Source organism: Dermacentor variabilis, unplaced genomic scaffold (genome assembly GCF_050947875.1).
Source record: "Dermacentor variabilis isolate Ectoservices unplaced genomic scaffold, ASM5094787v1 scaffold_12, whole genome shotgun sequence".
Taxonomy (NCBI): Eukaryota; Metazoa; Arthropoda; class Arachnida; order Ixodida; family Ixodidae; genus Dermacentor; species Dermacentor variabilis.
In genome coordinates this window covers 27007122-27024704 of record NW_027460280.1, presented here as the reverse complement: position 1 = coordinate 27024704, position 17583 = coordinate 27007122, and the positions used below count along the sequence as shown (strand labels likewise).

General features: G+C 49.7%; 1 protein-coding gene across 1 annotated transcript in view; it reads left to right on the top strand.

Annotated features, from left to right (window-relative positions):
- Positions 1-449: 449 nt before the first annotated feature.
- The window catches only part of LOC142566346 (uncharacterized), a 40711-nt gene continuing 23577 nt past the window's right edge, over positions 450-17583 (top strand). The window contains exon 1 of the mRNA XM_075677266.1: positions 450-695. Within this exon, the coding sequence (XP_075533381.1) occupies positions 635-695 (61 nt within the window). The 5' untranslated portion in view covers positions 450-634. The remainder of the gene's footprint in view (positions 696-17583) is intronic.

Genomic DNA, 17583 nt, shown 5'->3' with positions numbered 1-17583 from the left:
TGAATGAATAAATAAATAAATAAATAAATAAATAAATAAAGTGACACGTCAAACATGCAGAAACAAGTTAGCATGATGTCACATCTAAGGGTGTGAAATCAGTGTGCAGATAAGAGCAGAAATCGCACCACGTTCCTTTACTCGTTCGTGTGTCACATCTGCTGCTCCCCTCGAACAACCCGCAAAGCTGAATAGCAACGTCAACGAGAATTGACGAGAGGGAATGCAAAGCCGTCAAACGCGGGCCGAAAGCGCTCCCCGCCTGGCTCGTGACACACAGAGAGGTCGTTGTTACGGTCACGTGCTCTAAATCTTCAGTTGGCCAGCAATCCGCGTAATTTCCCGCAACACCTCTCGCGACGAGGAGGTTGCCGCCGGAAGCTCCTCTGAGGCGCCTTCCCAGAAGCGAGGGGGGGCAGGTGGGCGCAGGTGGGGGATGCGCGCCCCCTCCTCTCCCAGCCTGACGTCAGCGGGAGAGCCGGCGCGGCGAAGGCGTCCGGCTGCCACTTGTCTACTCGCGACCAAGCCAGCCAGAACAACGGCGAGTTGTGGTGCCCGGACGGTATATAAACGGCCGGCCCATGGCACGGGCCACGACCTCTGGTCTCCGGCGGCGGCCGCCCCACAGCGCAGCATGCCGCGCTTCGGACGCCTGAGCCTGGCCGGCCCACCGGTCCTCCTGCGCGCGGTCATCGGTAAGGACGGAGCCGCTTCGGCGCCGCCGGCGGAGTTCGCTCGACCGCAGGCGCCGGGAGCCTAGCTCCACCGAGCTCCGCCGCGCAGCTCGTCGCCAACGTGCGCGTGATTCGTGCGAACGACTTCCAGCAGTAAGTCGGCTTCAACGACGTCGTCGCCGAGCATCCGTGCGCCTGTTTCTTTCTTGTCCTCGCCCGCGCTTGTCTCTTCAGACTCCCTTCCCTGTGGCTATAGCGTAAGAGGGCAGCAGTGGTGTGTGTGGCGAGTGTGTTCGCGTGTGAATAGCTTTCGAGGTCATATCTATATGTGCAGCTGTGCCGCGTGTCGGAGCCGTCACACGTAACGCGCTCGTGGAACTTGACCGCCTCAAAAGGCAATGCTTTGTGACGTCACTGCCTGTTCTGCCATCGCGAGGTAATCCGGTTATAGACGGACTTCCAATACTGTCGCCAAATTTTTAGTTTTATTGTGCTATCTTGTTGATTTTTTAATACGGAGACGCTCGCGTAGTTCCACTTACGTTACTGCAGTGCCGTTTACTGAGCTAAACGAGGTGATGAGAACGTTTTTTTTTTTCTCTCTCTCTCTCTCGAAGAGCCTCGCGGCGTTAGCTATGTGCTGCGGGGCCACGTTTCCAGAGTCAAAGCATATTAGGCAATGACAACAGCCCATCCAACACTCTTCTGGCGTCAAACTCATTTATAATTGTTGTCGTGCGTACAAATGTTATGTCTACGTGTTTTTATTCGACAAGCACTTGCAGCTGCGCATGCACGTTGTATTTGTGATGCTTTCTTAAAACGACGGCGCAATGTTGCTACAATGTAGACGAAGAGGTAGGCTTCCCGCATAGCTGCAGTGTCCTGCACTTTAAACAACCTCACGAACCCGCGATAGTCGCGTGATTATGGCAGACTTGGTCGCTTAACAATGCCCGTAAATCAGTTCCCTATTACGTTGCACGTGGTTTTTCCCCCACTTATTTTCCTTGCAACAATGTCTACACCTGGACTGAAGTTATAGGGACTAAAAAAAATGTTTACTGTCTGTCCGCGGTTAAGTGACTTTCGAAGCTTCTTTATTAATCTTTCTTTTACTTTCTTTTTTTTTTTTGTCTCGCAAGAAGGTTTCCGTGTTTTTCAACGGCAATGTCCAACGACACTTGACATTTCTGATTCGGGTGCGTGGAGGCTACCATATCACATGCGAATGCTCGGTTGCTCATCTTCCCGGATCTGATATGGATGTCACACGTCGGGGAGAATGAAACGCGTAGGCGTGCGCACGCACGTTTGTTGTTTTCATGCCCATTGCGAAATGCTCACTATCAAGGAAATGATAACAGAGAGACGCCGTCCTCCTTCGTTGATGCTTCGTTCCAAGTTGCTTCTGCTGAATCGACTGTTTCGTGCGCGCTGGTGTTTGCCATGTGGCCCCTGAAAAGTTGCGGTAGAATTTTCTTGACAGTTCTCTCGAGCGTGCGAGAGAGATGCGTGAGGGGGCTGTCAATTGATGAGTCCTATAATGACGGAATGCGAGATGAAGGACAATGAAAACTCCCGTGCGCTGACACTTTCGGACGCGTTAGATCGGCCCTGGTGCCCGACCATAGCCCAGAGCTCTCCACAATTATGTCTTTTGTAGGTCAGTTGTAGCTTTTAAGCAAGAAGTAAACTTTAACGCGAAGTATGTTGCATTCGTTTTTGCCTGCCACGTGACTGTTGCTTTCCTGGCCGCGGTGGGCACATTGTCATTGCGCACTTAAATCCAAGTCGCTGATGTGAAGTGACTTCTGCCCATATCTGAATGCGAGGACGGCTGTTTATAATTGACCTCACGACAATTTACATGCAATGTTTTAAGAACAAGCATGCGCGATGCCTATATAAGCCACAGCTGCCAAACCGGCACTATTTGCTGCCGCTTTATCTGTGTGTTATAGTGAAAGGGAGATGCAGAGGACACGATTCACGAAAAGAGAGCGAGATCGAATGGAAATACAGATCAGTGACGTTACTATGCCCTGTATCTGCCGAGCACTATTTAGTCGTATAGCTTTCATCGGCTCATCAGACCAGTTTTCGCCCGCCTAAGCATTTTATAGGGCCGATGGAGGGCAGCATAACACAGCATCTCAAAGCGCTAACTGTAACGAGGCAAGCATGCGAGAAACTCACGGGACGCACGCGCCAGACAAAGCACTGTATGGCGCGGCAGAAGCATGCGTGCGATCGTTGCCTAATGGCTAATTAGAGCATCGAATGCTGTGCTGAAATGCAGGGGTTCGATCGCATCATCGTTGGCGCATTTCTTTATAGCACTATGGGCGGACATCACCAACTGGAAGTATGCAACAGAAAAGACGCGGCGTGTGTCGCGAGCACGCCCACAGTGGACACGAAGTCGCGAGTTTAGAAAGGATGCGAGGTGCAGAAAAGTTCGTCTAGTAAAGCGAATCGCTTTCGGAAAGCGTTCGGGTATTCGTTTACATTGACAATCTTCGTCGACAGTTTCTGAACAATTCCATTTTAGCGACGGTAGCATGTGTATCAGTGTAATTATCCGCGACAATGGGCGCTGTGTGAGACGTGTTGTGGTATTTGCAGTATTCTGCAGGTGCAGGTGTCATGGGTGGTGTTGCGTGCATGCAACTGGCAAGACTATTTAACAGTTGTGGCACAACAGCACTTGATCGCGTAATTCCAATTGCACGCGCTTGATGGCGCTTACCTGTCCTCCGCATGCCGGCGGAACATCAGCGAGGCGGAGACAAGTTTTGATGCTTAGGAAATCTATAAGCGGCAAGGCACCGCTGAATATTTCCGTACGTCGACCAATCTAGGCCGGAAGCAAGTCTGATTTCCATTCGATGGCACAGAAGGAGAAAGAAGAAGCATTTTTATTTGTTGAATAGCCTTAGCCCGTTATGTTTGGCACGTGCGTTGCCTATGCGGTATGAGCATCGCTACAGTCGCTATGTGCAGGGTTTTTCAAATCAGGCAACCAGTTGGATTACGCATTCTTCTGATTAAAGTGCGCATAAGTTGATACAACCTGAGTCTATTCAGTCCATTCTTACGCAACTACGAGGAAGTCATCTGGCCGTGAGCAGTCAATTTTTTTTCCGTCGCACGTGCAGCTAAAAAAGCAGCCGCATGTATCGAGTTTCACCCCCGCAGCGTCTATTCTGGACGCTCGCTTGCCGCCTAATTGTGTATTCGGCGCACGTCGCTTTCTCCCCGCGGCGAACCCTTTGCCGTTGCGCTGACATCAATCGGAAAATACAGCTGACCGAAATGAGCTTGCCCGCGGCGATGAGCCAGTGCTGCCGCACAAAGGAGGGATGACGCTGGCTTCGTTTTTCTTTTCGGGTTCTTTTATGGGCGGTTTGCATGTGTACTTATGCGCCGAGAAGAGGTGCAGCTTTGGTCTTTCGAGAATTGCCAAGGCAGTTGTTTGGTAGCGCTTGTGTGTGCGTGCGTCCACGTTCCTTTAATGTTTAAGGATTTAAAACGCAGAGGCGATACAACTTCGGTGTGTAAAAGGACTTCCTCTTCCTGTCGATATGATTCGTCTGTGTTTGTGATTTCCTGGGCGTTACTAAAGTACAGCTTAACAACGCTGTCTGCTAACTAGAAAGTGGAATATTTAGGGCTTCAGGAAGGCAAAAGACCCTTCAGTCTGGACGTTTCAATGGCATTGGGTGTCTTTACGATCACCCCAGCCCATGAAGCGCCTGTGGCTTGGAGAAGAAGGGTCTTGTGTTCGTCCTTCCCGACACAGAGGCGTTGCCTCACTGCGCAACACCGCGTGACCATGCCACGAAGTTATGACGTAAATCGAAAGGGCATTTTCACCTCACCCTTCGCAATAGATGAGCAGCGAATAGATTTTCCATAGGTGCACGCCGCTTGTTCGCGTGCCCGGAAAGATTAGAAGCTATTGCGTGGCATCACCTTTGCTCGAATGTCACAACAATCCTCACGAAGGCGCCTATGAAGCAATCAGAGTTTATATGGCTGATATATCTCTTAGTGAGTCGTGTGGCACTCGTTGGAGTTGTGCCCGACAACTCAGACAATTAGGCTGCGCGACATAGCCTTTCATGCAGTGGCGTCGCACCTTGGCGCTGCTACTGTGGTGCACCTCCGGCAGAAAATGTAGGCCAACAGGCGCTCGTGTTGCATATGTCGAGACCCCGTTGTTTTCCGCGAAAAAATGCTGCATCAAGACAACCAAAAGGTATCGCTTGAAAGACAAGTGAGAAGAATTCGAAATACAAATAGAAAGAGAAGAACTTGACGTTTTGGGGCCCGTACGGGTCCCAATGTTTTTGTCTTCTTGATATACTCTTGGCTAGCGTTTGTTTTGATTTCATCATAAAGTACGATGATGATGGTGAGAACGAAGGCGCTTACGGCAGAGCGGAAACAATGGTTAGTTCATCTCGACAGTTCGTACATTGCTGTGTGCCACTATTGTACTGAATAAGTCTGTGTACACGGACTTAGTGAGCGCCGAACCGACCTGCTGCTAAGCGTTAGTGCGTATGTAGGCTCGATTCTCCGGTGACTTGACACTCGAACGAATGCTACCCAAAAAGAAAGAAAACAGCAATGGAGGAAGAGGGAAGAAGAGGAGGGGGAAAACAGTGGGGTTTCGTGCCCCAAAGCACCATCTGGCTGACAATTCCGGGAAAGGATTAACTTTAGCTCGATCCTTCAGTGTGTACAGACTTCCTAGCACGTGCGTGCTCTTGTGTTCTGTCCACTTCGGAATTTTCTCTTTTCATAACGTTTTTTTTTTGTTTCTCTTCGACTTAGGTGTATGAGAGCTGGAGCGGAGCTGACGAACTGGTGCTCATCGGCGCAACGCCTTCACCATTGAATCACCATGCTCGTTAGGAGGGCTTACGCACATACATTTTTATACGTGCTCGATACTGCAGGGCAATCCAATACGCGGAGTCGCTTACAGGCCTTTTGAATGGGGCGATAACCGATCATCGGTGATGAACTCAGTGCAACACCTCCTATGCACCGGACAATTAAGACATGCGCACTTTCACTGTCGTCAGCGTAAGCCGGCAGCCCACATGTACCTGTGAGTGTCGTTCAGCGCCATATCACCAGGTCTCCTCCTGTTTCCTTGGAGGCGCCGCTTTAGGTCAGTGCACGATTCCGTTCATTAGATGGGCGCTAGCCTTGCCGTCATAAATCGTCTTGTCACTTATGTGCCCTCATATGTTACACCGCATGTTCTATGTATGCAGGGTTTTCCGCAGTTGCTTTAACTGGTTTCAGATTTGCGGCCGCGTTGCCCAACGAAGCTTGGCCAGAGGGATCAGGTCTATGCTGTAAACTGATCGTTAGCTGTCTTGCTTTGTTTACGATCTTCTCGGACCACTTCACGTGTGCAAACACGCGCGTCACGAAAGAAAGTGGGAGGGACGCTCCCGTAACGAACGGCACAACTTCTGGATAAGTGGACGCACCGGACGTAGTCAGACGGTGCCATGCGCCCGAAACAAGCAAAAGCGAGCGAGCTCTGGTTGTATTCGCGTTGGCGCCACGACACCGTGTTTACTGGAGGGGCGACGCGCACAAAGAGGCCCAGAGCGTGGCCGCTCTTCATCCTGCCTCGCGGACCGCGTGTTCCATTCAGTTGCGCAGGAGTCTCGTGAGCCATCACGAAGCGCGCGCGCGCACACATTTCGTCATGTCGGGTCACCCCTCCTAGCGGCGTCCTCAATCGTCGACAAATAGCGTCATGAGGTGCTTGATGAATACGGATCGAAAACTGCCCAACTTATGGACAACTTCAAAAAAGCTCGGGCTAAATAAATCGAAACACCTGCTAAAAATAATTTCTAGCTAATCATCAGCCGGGCCATAACGAGGCATTATTGCTGTGTATGAATGGCTCGATTGCACGTAGCTTTGTTCGAAAGAGCTGTTTGTTACTAGTCAGTGCTTTCGAAATATCACATCAGATACGAACCATCTTCGCGTGCAACATAACATGTATTCAAGCACACGTGCCGGATATCAACCGCTCTGCGATTTTCTGTTGGTGCTTTTTTTTTACTTGTTCAGCGAAGAAATTCCTCGCTACGTAGCCTTTTCATTTTCTTGTCTATCTCTCACCTTTTTTTATTGCTGTTTCTCGCGTGAAGCAGTCATCTCTCTATGTTTTGCGGTAATAAGTCAGGCGCACAGAACAGCTTCGCACGGCTGAGAGTACTTTTGCCCGAGCTGTTTCTTTCGTGCACGATTTGTAAAAAAATGCAGAGACACTCTGAAGATTGCAGTTCGCGGGAAAAATTGTAGAGTTCATTTTCCTTTTATTTTCCCCCTTTTTCTTTCTTTCTTTCTTCCTTTCTTTCTTTTCTTTTTTGTTCGTAAAGCAAAGAGGGGAAACGCGGCAGCCAGATTCGAACACCGTTCACAAATTCATTCATACCACGGCTTTTAGAATAAAAATGAGATCACTGACTGGAAGCGTTAATTTTGTGGGGACAACTCATACGGCGAAACAAGAGTGTTAAATTCATGCCGTGTGGTTCGAAGTAAGAGATCGCTGTCGAGTCTACTTCTATATTATAATCCAACTTCTTTTCAGACGCATTTGGAGTATGTAACATCCTTGCTGCAAGTGATTGTAACTGCCTCCCTTACGCTCTATATAGGGAGCAATTGAGTCTAAGTAGGTCAACTGTAAGCAATTCTTTTTTATGTGGTCGCAGGGATAAAACTTGACTGTTTCCCGTATTTTATAAATGTTTGGTCGCAGCACAGACGGACGTTGTCCTTCGCAGTGTCTGGTGCAAGGGGCTGGGCGGCTGTCCGAGTACGTCACGGGGTTGGTCTGCGTAACGGCGCCGGCCAAGGTCTCGGCGCGACCGAGGTGTTCCCTTGCCGCATCAAGCGAGAACCGTTGTCGGAGAGCGCTCGTGGCCCCCGATCGCGCAGCACGAGTGCTGCAGTTCCTGCGTGCTGTTTACCAACACGCCGCTGGCGAAAGCGGCCGCCGCCACTGGCGCCCTCGAAGCGCGCGTCCAGCTCGCGTCGCAGCGAGCGTAGCGTAGACGGCAAGCCTGCGTCGCAGACGTCGGGGAAATCCCTCACGCTTACATCACCAACGCGCGCGGACATCCCCTCCGGTCGCCTTGACTCGCCAGGGAAAACAAACAAAAGCACAAGCGGGTGGCGAGGAGACCCGAGAGGCCTCCTCGCCCTTGAATCGCTCCGGGGAACGGATTTTCCCCTCGACCGCTGCTTTGCTCGCCGGCAGTCCGGAAGCCTCACCGGCTGGCGCGCTCAGGCTGGCCACGCGCCCCTCGGATGCTCGGGACACTCGGTGTCTCCACCAGAGAGCAGCGGCTTGGCTCAAAGTCGCGTCTCTACACAGAGTACGGACCGAGATCCTTTATTACGACACTTTCTTAAACCCCTACTGTGACGCTTGAGTCTCGCTTTGCTCTCCAACAGCGATTGCGTTGTTGTCGAACGGCGATCGCCACGCACACTGTGCGGATATACTCGCTGGCTGGTCACTGCGGCAGGCGCACCGATGAGCGCCGGCGGCGTCGCACCCTTCAGCCGCCGCCGGGTCTGTGAACCCAGCGACCGGATGCTGGCAAGGGCCCGCCTCGAGCAGCGGTCCTCCGCCTTTCCGCCCACGCCGACGGTGTGTGGCCCGCACTGTGACGACAGGTGTCGAGGCGTCTTCCTCTGCGCTGGGCTTCCTCCGCGGTGGCGCCGACCCGCTTGGTCGTCAGCGCCCCGTGCAGACCACGTGGTGGACCACCGGGGTTCTCACGGCGCACTGTTCCGTCTAGCAGGGCAGGGTGCGTCTCGGCGCTTGACGGGGGAGACAGAGTTCGCGAGGATTTGTGCGACTCGCTATTCCGCGACGTTTTCTTGAATTAAGGCAACTCAGCATGAGGGAAGGAAAGAAGAATAAACGCGGGACGGGAGGGCCAAACAGTCAAATGCATAGCTCCATACTCCCCACCGTGTTCGTCTTATATTTCTTATTGTTTTTCTCATGAGTGGCGCTAATTCAAGAAAACGCCATGGAAAGTCTGGCATATAACGTGCGTACGCACTAACAGGCATGCCATTTCATCCAAAAAGGTGCACCAACGATTGAGGGAACTGCGGATACGTGTATTTATACCAATCAATGAGTGATATGGGCTCTGTCGAGTCTTTTGACGAGTGCGGAATCCAGACTTGTCCTTGGACTGTGGACGACCAGTCTCCGTATCCTTGCGAACATAAGCCCCAATTACACCAGGGCCTTAGTGACTGTAGGAATGCGGCCTATGAGAAACACCTCGCGGCTTTGAACGAAATCACACATCTCGAATAAGATGCTTCCCGGTGTAAGGACAAATCAAGCATAAAAGTGAACTGCATTGTTCCACTGAAAAATTAAAAAAATAGCGCAGTTAAGACGCGTAATAACATATCGAAGTAAGCTAAGTGATTACGCATATATATATATATACAAACGCGTTAGACTGTGTTTTTTTCGTTAGGCACACGAGCATGATAATCCAGCCTTCAAGCGCTGACACGAGTGGCTGGTTCACTGTGGAACGCCTGTACTTATTGTTTCTATCCAGGCTTTATAAAGGATCGGCGCAAGGTATCACTCGCACATAGCAGCAATGTTATGCGTACCTTCTGTGGTGCAACAGAGAACAGTAAAAGAAGAAAAAAAGAGAAGAAAGAAAAAAATATTAATAGTGTCATGACAACAATTGCACGCCCGGTGCTATGGCGTGGATTAGACAGCCTCTGTGCTTATGTGCTCTAGACACCAGGGACACGCAGTGTACACGTATACTTTCTGGCTCTTGGAGCGGCAGTGGGCAAGAGGCTCGGTCTGGCTGGCGAGGCATGTGGAAAATGCAGAACTTGCAAGGCATGGGGGTATGAAGAGCGCTTGCCTGTAACTCTGCTTCTTCGCGAAACAGTTTCCACCTGTTTGTATTAGTATTCCTTTGGACGTCTAGTATGCCTTTGCCAATGTTGGATGCGCAAGTTGGGCAATTACTTTGCAATTGTCGCTCTGCCTAATTAATCTGTGTATTGTTTTCTTCTTTGCGAGACAACCGATTCCCTCCTCATTGTTCTTTTGTTATGCGATTGAACGCAGTGCAAGTTTGTCTCCGTTACAGATGGCCAAGGCAACGCGTCTGGCTTTGCAGACGCGTTGCACGCCAGCGGCAATCTCGACAAACACCGGCAGACGGCGGAGCAGGCTGCTGGACGTCAGATAGACGCGCCTATTTTTACTCCCACTGAAGGCAGTGCGTTCGTAAAGAGCACGCTGGACTAGAATATCAACGCCCCTAAAGAAAGCGATGACTTCTTTTTATTGCGAAAGGTGTTTTCAACTTGTGCTAGCCAAAGCAGGATTAACTAGGTCTTAATCCTGTTAGACTCAGTCGGGCTCACGATAAACAGGTTCTAAGCCAACGTGTACAGCTTTGGCTTTCACGCAGACAGCGCCAGCGCATAGCACTGCCGCGCCGTGAAGGTGCTGCGATGCGCATTTGTCATAGACCACGAAGCCTCACTCGTACGGCGCTGAATTTGTGGCTAGAATAAGAAAACGGAGATTGCGCCTGCTTAGCTGCGGTTTCGCAGAAAAGAGGGTAAAAATACGAGAGAATTGAAAATAAGATAATAATAATGAGCGATATACCCTTGCAAGGCTCCCGATCGCCTTCGTTTATTATGGTGAGTTCACCTGATTACGCAAGTGAGTTGGAGACTGGGTGGGACGGCTGGCCTCGTCGTTGCTTGCATCGTTCACCGCCTGCACAGGCATGCTGCCCTTGTCCCCATGGAAGGTGTCGCCGGCTAGCAGAGAGGGCGTGGCGGAGCGCCATTCCTTCGCGAGTATTATCCTGCGCACAGCGTTTCCTTGCGGTACACCGTGCTCAGTAATTCACAGCACTGCCTAGAATTTGGCATTCCGTAAAGATGCCCCTGGGCAAATGCAAAAGTTGCCGCAATGCCTCTTCTCCAAGAATGGGACCGTTTGCGGCTGGACACGCACTCCAATTTCTTTGTCGATGCTTCAACATGATACGGCGTGCCTATGTGTTTCAAGACTCTTCGATGCATGGATTAGTTCTCTAATCTCGAATAGCAGTTGTTCGTGTGGTGCACGCCGCAGGGCTAATCGGCGGCAATCGTGATACCAGCGACAATCACAACAATAAAACTTAAGACGACTCATGCGACAACGTCGCCGGCAGCAGAGCTCGCAGCGATCTTTAGTGCCCTTCACTACATTGGTAATGAACAGCCGCACAAGTGGACGATATTCTGTGATTCTAAGGCGGCACTGCAGTCTCTACTGTAACCTTTACGACGCGGACCTAATATATTTTAGCTAATAGCTAATATTTTAGCTATAATAGCTATAATAGCTATTTAGCTATTTTAGCTAATAATAGCTAATATTTCACATTACAGAGAAGTTACACCGTATAAGTGATGCACGCCATAAAATAACTTTCCAATGACTTCCATGTCACTGCGGGATTATCGGCAATGAACGGGCCGACAAAGCTGCCCGTTCAGCTCATACTCAGGAGCACCACGTACCAATTGCACTTTCCAGAACTGACGCAGCACGGGAGCTCCGCCTGCTTGCTCGGCAGTACACCATGTCACAATTCAATGACCCCCTTTTAAGAAATACGCGACACTACTCACTTGATTCAACATTAAGTCTTCGAGCGCCATCACAGCTTCGCCGTGGAGACGCCACGCTTTTGCATCGACTGTGGTTGAGCGTTGTCTTTACCAAAGCCTATGCGTTCCGCATAGGGATGACCGACACCCCAACCTGTGACCACTGCGGCCATGAAGAATCAATTGGCCATATTTTGTGCGCCTGCTCGCAGTACGGTCCACAGAGGGAATGCCTTCGCCACGAACTTGACCAACTGGACGACCAACCGCTATCCGAAAAAAGAATTCTACAACATCGAAGGGAGCTAACGTCACAAAAGAAGGCCGTGCTTTTTGCACGGCCTTCTTGCGCTTTTTTCGATCTACCGGCCTTTGCGAACGCCTTTAACTGGAACGCCTTTTGTGTGTGTGTGTCTCCATGTGTGCGTGTTTATTTTTTTATTTTTTTAGCGTTTTCCTCTCTGCCATCTTTCTAACACCTATCCCCCATCCCCAGTGTAGGGTAGCAAACCGGAGACTCACATCAGGTTAACCTCCCTGCCTTTCCTCTTCGTTCTCTCTCTCTCTTGGCTGAGAAAGGACACCACGTGACATTTCAGTGGCTTCCAAGTCACTGCGGCGTCATAGGGAACGAACACGTTGATAACGCTGCTCGGTCGGCTCTTCAAGGGGACGAAGAGGAGCCGATACCATTATCAAGGACAGATGCCGCTAGAAAACTTCGAATGCTAAGCCGTGATATCACGTTCTCCTAGTGGAACGCTGGAAGCTTTCAAAAGAACCGGCTGCACAACCTAGACTCCTCTCTACGCCTTTGCATTCCAGCTGGACTCGGCCGTCGCGAAGCTACCCTGCTTTGTCGAATATGGCTAGGGGTGGCCTTCACCAAATCTTTTGCTTTCCGAATCGGATGGGCCGACGATGCCTCGTGTGGTGACTGTGGTAGCGAGGAGACTCTTCAACACCTTCTCTGTGACTGTCTTAGCTATAATTTACAGAGACGGTCGCTCGCAATCGCGATAGCGCGCTCTGACCGAAGACCTCTGACAGAGGAAGTTATTTTAATATTCCGCCATCACAGGGCCATCGCAGCAAAGGGCGACGAGGGCACTGTTGCAGTTTTTAAAGGCAACAGAATTGGACAAGCGACTGTAGCCAGAACAGATGTTTATAGTGCTGGAAGTGCTACTGGTGCTGTGCGGTGACAGTAGGCGGTGAGAGTGACCGACTGTGATTGTATGTCTGTGCTCCTTTCTTTCTTTAACTCTACTTTTTTATCACTTCACCTCCCCCTCCCCTCTCTCCCCAGCGTAGGGTAGCAAACCGGATCTTCCCCTCTGGTTAACCTCCCTGCATTTCCACTTTCCTCTGTCTGTCTTCGATGCATACTTCGCAAACAGTGCTGGTTGTGTGCTATTTGGGTGCATGCCTGCCGCTTTATGCCTCACCTCGGATCTGGATGACACGACACCGCCTTAGTGAAATTCAACGTCTACCCTTTTTGAGCTATCGTCTCCAGCACTATGACAGTGAAGTATGCGATTTGAGGGAACAAGAGTAAACGTTGGCTATGCCATTTTTCCAACCTTCCATGCAACACATTTCGGTCAATCTTTGACCGCTTCATGCATTAGAGGGCTTTACCATAGCGTTACCGTGCTATCGCTTCCATTAGTGATACCAGCTGCCACGATTGCGCAGTTCAATACGCAAAGTTCTACTTACAAGATGTAACGCCACAGCATTCGGCGTTGATTTGTTTACGACTTGTTTAGACTTTCATGGCTAGAGGCCGCAGCCAGATTTTCTTATCGTGTTGCCCAGTTTTTCACACGCCGTGGCTGCTTAACTTAGGCCTAATAGCGTGATTACCAACAGCTGTTCTCAGAATAACGGCAAAATATCGCTGATACTTTGTCCTCATCGTGAGATGAGACTGAATGAAGTCTTGTTTTATCATTTAATTCTTTCTGCCATAATGTAGAACAAGTAACAAATAGATCAGGTGGCCTGCGCGCTGCTTATCGTTACGCTATCGCAGTAACCGGGGGAAGCCGTCCCCGTACACTAGCGGTGCGTATATAGCGGTCCCGGTAATATTCGCGCATACGCAGTCGTGGCAGCCGGTATCAGTAACGTTAGCACTGTAACACTGTGATGAAACTCTCTATTTCTGCATTCAGTCAGTTCTTAAGTGGATCGCTAAATCGGGACAGCACCCGATGAGCATGTTCTCAATGGATGAAGTGACGAAATCGCATAAGTGCGTCATTCCCTGTCATCCCCGAAGGGATGAGAACGGAAGAATGGAGGACGCATAGTGTAGGTAGAACGCGACATTGATCGGTGGCATTTTCCAACAGCGGAAGCGAGCGCGGACGAATTTGAATGTTAAAGGCCTACGTGTATCTTAACGCGTGTTTTCACTTTCAACGAAAACCCCTACCCAGCAAAGGTGGCTTGTGCGAGTTCGTACTAGCATTCTAGCTCAGCTAAGCGGAACAAGCTAAGTTACGTAGAATGTAGCAAGTCGAATACGTCGCCTATTCACAGTCAAATATATGTGTGGTCGTGTTGATAAACGTCGATATTCTTCGAATTTGTTCCAACAGTGATGCTGCGACAATAATCTGTCGTATTTAGTTTGTGTTTATAGCAAATCATTCATCGAATAGCCACGAAGTGGTGAGAAAATCTCAATTTTAGATAGCCATCATGTGGGAAAGTCGCTTAAGCGACTTATAGGTAGACTGCGCTGCATGAAGACAAAGTTTTCAGCATTTCGAAGAGGCTCAGGAAAATTAAAGGAATACCAACAGGTACATTGAACTGATGATCAGCACAGCTCCAAAAACGATAACACACACACACACACACACACACACACACACACACACACACACACACACACACACACACACACACACACACACACACACACACACACACACACACACACACAAGCGGGAAAACGAAGAGAGAAAAGAATTAAATGTAATGAATTTGAACATTGAATGCTTGAATGCTTAAGGTTACATCAATGCGTCGGAGACTCTTCTGAAGCCCTGTTTGGAAAAAATATATGCCTGAAGACAGCGAGCACGACTGCGCTCCGGCTCTCAAGTCTAAGAAGATAGAAAGAAGTCTGGCTTTATGAGAATTTTCCCTGCCGACGCGAGGCAACCGTCTAGCTACAATTCATCGGGTATGGGGCGCTCTGCGAGCAGAGGTGCGCTAAAATTATCGTGCCATCATGAGTTCTCCCAAGGAATCTTTAATCAGGCGATGGCGCGCACATATAATCACCCTGCCAATCGCGTCTTCGTGATGCAGGCCTGAGAAACTTTTGCTTCTGACGAAGGTTCTCGCGAGTATAATTTACATTTGCGTGCAAACATATTACAGCGAAATATACTTTAGGGTTTTCCCAGATTAATTTACGACGTCGTCAATGGCCGCTTTAGTAAATCCCCGATAATGGTGCTCGCGACGTTGTTACGCTAACAATGTATGCAGAAGAACGAAATAAATTGGCACGTCAGGCGGTTCCGCACCTGGAACCTTCGCTCTCGGAAATTATATTGATGGATGGATGGATGGGGGGGGGGGGGGAGGCTGGATGGATGAATGGATGGATGGATGGAGATGGAGGGATGGATGGATGCTATGAGCGTCCCCTTTGAAGCGGGGCGGATGGGTGGCGCCACTAAGCTCTCGTTTTTATTTTACCTAATTTCCTTGCTATCCTTTTTTTTAAATATAGCTAGGATATGTACGAATTGACGGTCAACCATCAGCGCCACAAACGTTTCATTGATGACAGCTTTTATGCTGCCGAAGTTAAAAGCTCGAAGCGGGGCTTTTGCTGTGCCGGCGCGTGCGTCCTTTCCGCTGCGTCGTCGTCAGGCCCCTCTTCAGTTTCAGCCTCGTCGTGGAACGGAGGCAAACAACGCCCACGAGAGGCTCGCGTCACTTCGAAAATGTGACGCGCTAGCCGCTGCTCTTTCAGTCAGCTTTGGTGACTTCGGCGGGGTTTTGCGCGCCACACGCTGACGTATTTCGGAGGCCACAATAGATGATGCTGCAGCAGACAAGCACAAAGTGTTGTGCAATTCAACGAAGTCGGGACGTTGGCGATGACCATTGTGATGGCTTGCTACTGTCGCAGTAATTGAGTTCGGAGCTGGAGGAATTCTTTTTTCCGTATTGTGCACGTCTATAAACACAACCTGGATATTTCTCATATATCGCATGTAAATGTTCAATCCTAAATGTACATTGTTCGTGTGGTTTAACGCACCGAGATATTACATGGACTTATAGAGTCACTGTATATAGAGTGGAGGGCACCGGATAAGTTTAATCATCTTAGGTACGTTAACGTGAGCATAAATGTTGTACACGAGCTTATTTCAGGACCCAATGTAAGCGTTTGCCCTTGTACGTAATTCGGTGCTCTCTAAGGATGTGGTGACGAGATACGTTGAAAATACTCCCACGAATACTGACCAACCGCCTGAAGCGCGGACGACGTACGTTGAACATATACTATATTCAACATACGTCGTCACGCTGCTTTTGAGGCTGCACCACCGAGGCGAGTGTGATCCGTTCTTGCATGATAAGTAAAACAGCGCCACATGGCTGACCTGACGTAAAGGGGAGTCTGGCACATCGACTGCAGCTAGTGGGAAAACCTTGCGGCCCGCTAACGTAGGCGGGAATTCGTGCCGCACCTGCACACGCAACGGGGCACGAGTCCTTGAAGCTTGCCTTCATTAGCTGATACGCTTTGTTTACCCCTGCTAAAATAAAGCTGTTTTGACACTATACGTTGCCGTACTAAATTAGTGGCATCAGGCTAATCCTCAGGGCGAGAGACAAGAAAGTATCCTACGGGAAATAGCGCGGCCTTTATTTTCTACCGGCTCAATTCGTAGATTGCAACGGTGCGTGCCTGGGCCACAATTCTATAACCGCTTCTGTTGCAAGAACGGTACCTGTAAGCTTCAGCGTTCAGCAGGCACATTTCCTGCATGATTTGTCGCGGGTTCTGCAGAGGCTCACTATTTTACCACAGCCAAGCTCGGGTCAAAGTTTACGTCAAGGCTGCAGATGCACAAACAAGTACGAATGCTGGTGGATGAAGGAATCTCATCGAAATGATACCTTTATCTAGAATTAGGTTCTAACGGCGGCTCCTCGACTGTTAAGTACATACGTGATGACAAGTTAGTAATGTAATAGAATTGAATTGAAAATGCATCCGATATGCCTTGAGACCTATTCGTGTGACTACAAGCGCTCGGTTTCAGGCGCGACATTGCCTTTGACACCTCTCGAATTATGCGGAGCTTTCTTGTGCCCCCCCCCAACCCCCTTTTTTTGTTGTTGATCACGCGCTCGTGAACCTAGTGCTATTTTTGTACCCTCTTACCGCAGTGGTTTACCCCGAAATAGGCATGCCACCTGGGAAAGTGCGCCTGTCGCATCCGTGAACACTCTTGCAACACATAGTCATGTCAGAGACTTAAAGCACCGAAACAATCACGATTACAACTTGCAAAGTACAAGGTAATTGTTGCTATAGATTACGGTAGTGTTTATGAGATTAACGCTACGCAAGAAAACCGGTCAATTGACTGCAGCTTTCGTCTGTGCGGCCACCAAAACCGATGGAAGATAGCAGCAAGGACGGAGACTATATATAGGAAGGCCTGTTTTCCGTACTTCTTCAACGCGAACGCGTAATGCTCCTGACTCCAGTAATACTGCGGGCAAATTACGCACACCGCGAAAGAAACAGCTTGGCAAAATGTTTTCTTGCGCGAGTTGCTTCATAACGAGTAACTAAAAATCCTAGTGCAAAAATACGCGGACAAAGACATGGTGCCCAGACACCGTGTGCGCCTGCATGCCCTGTGCTGGCCTTTTGATGCTGTAGCGACATTTAGTTTCACGAGAACAACTCGGTGACACATAAGACAGTCGGAAGATTGAACCCAGAATCATGGGTCCGGGAGCTAGGCGCCCTAGCCACGCTCTCGTTCAAAGAGGGAAGACAAAAATATGGTTATTTTATATTTCCGTGTCACATGAGATAATATTAGTGTAACGTCTGAAATGGGGGGGTCTCAGTTAACTCCTGCGATAGGAATAAGTGAGC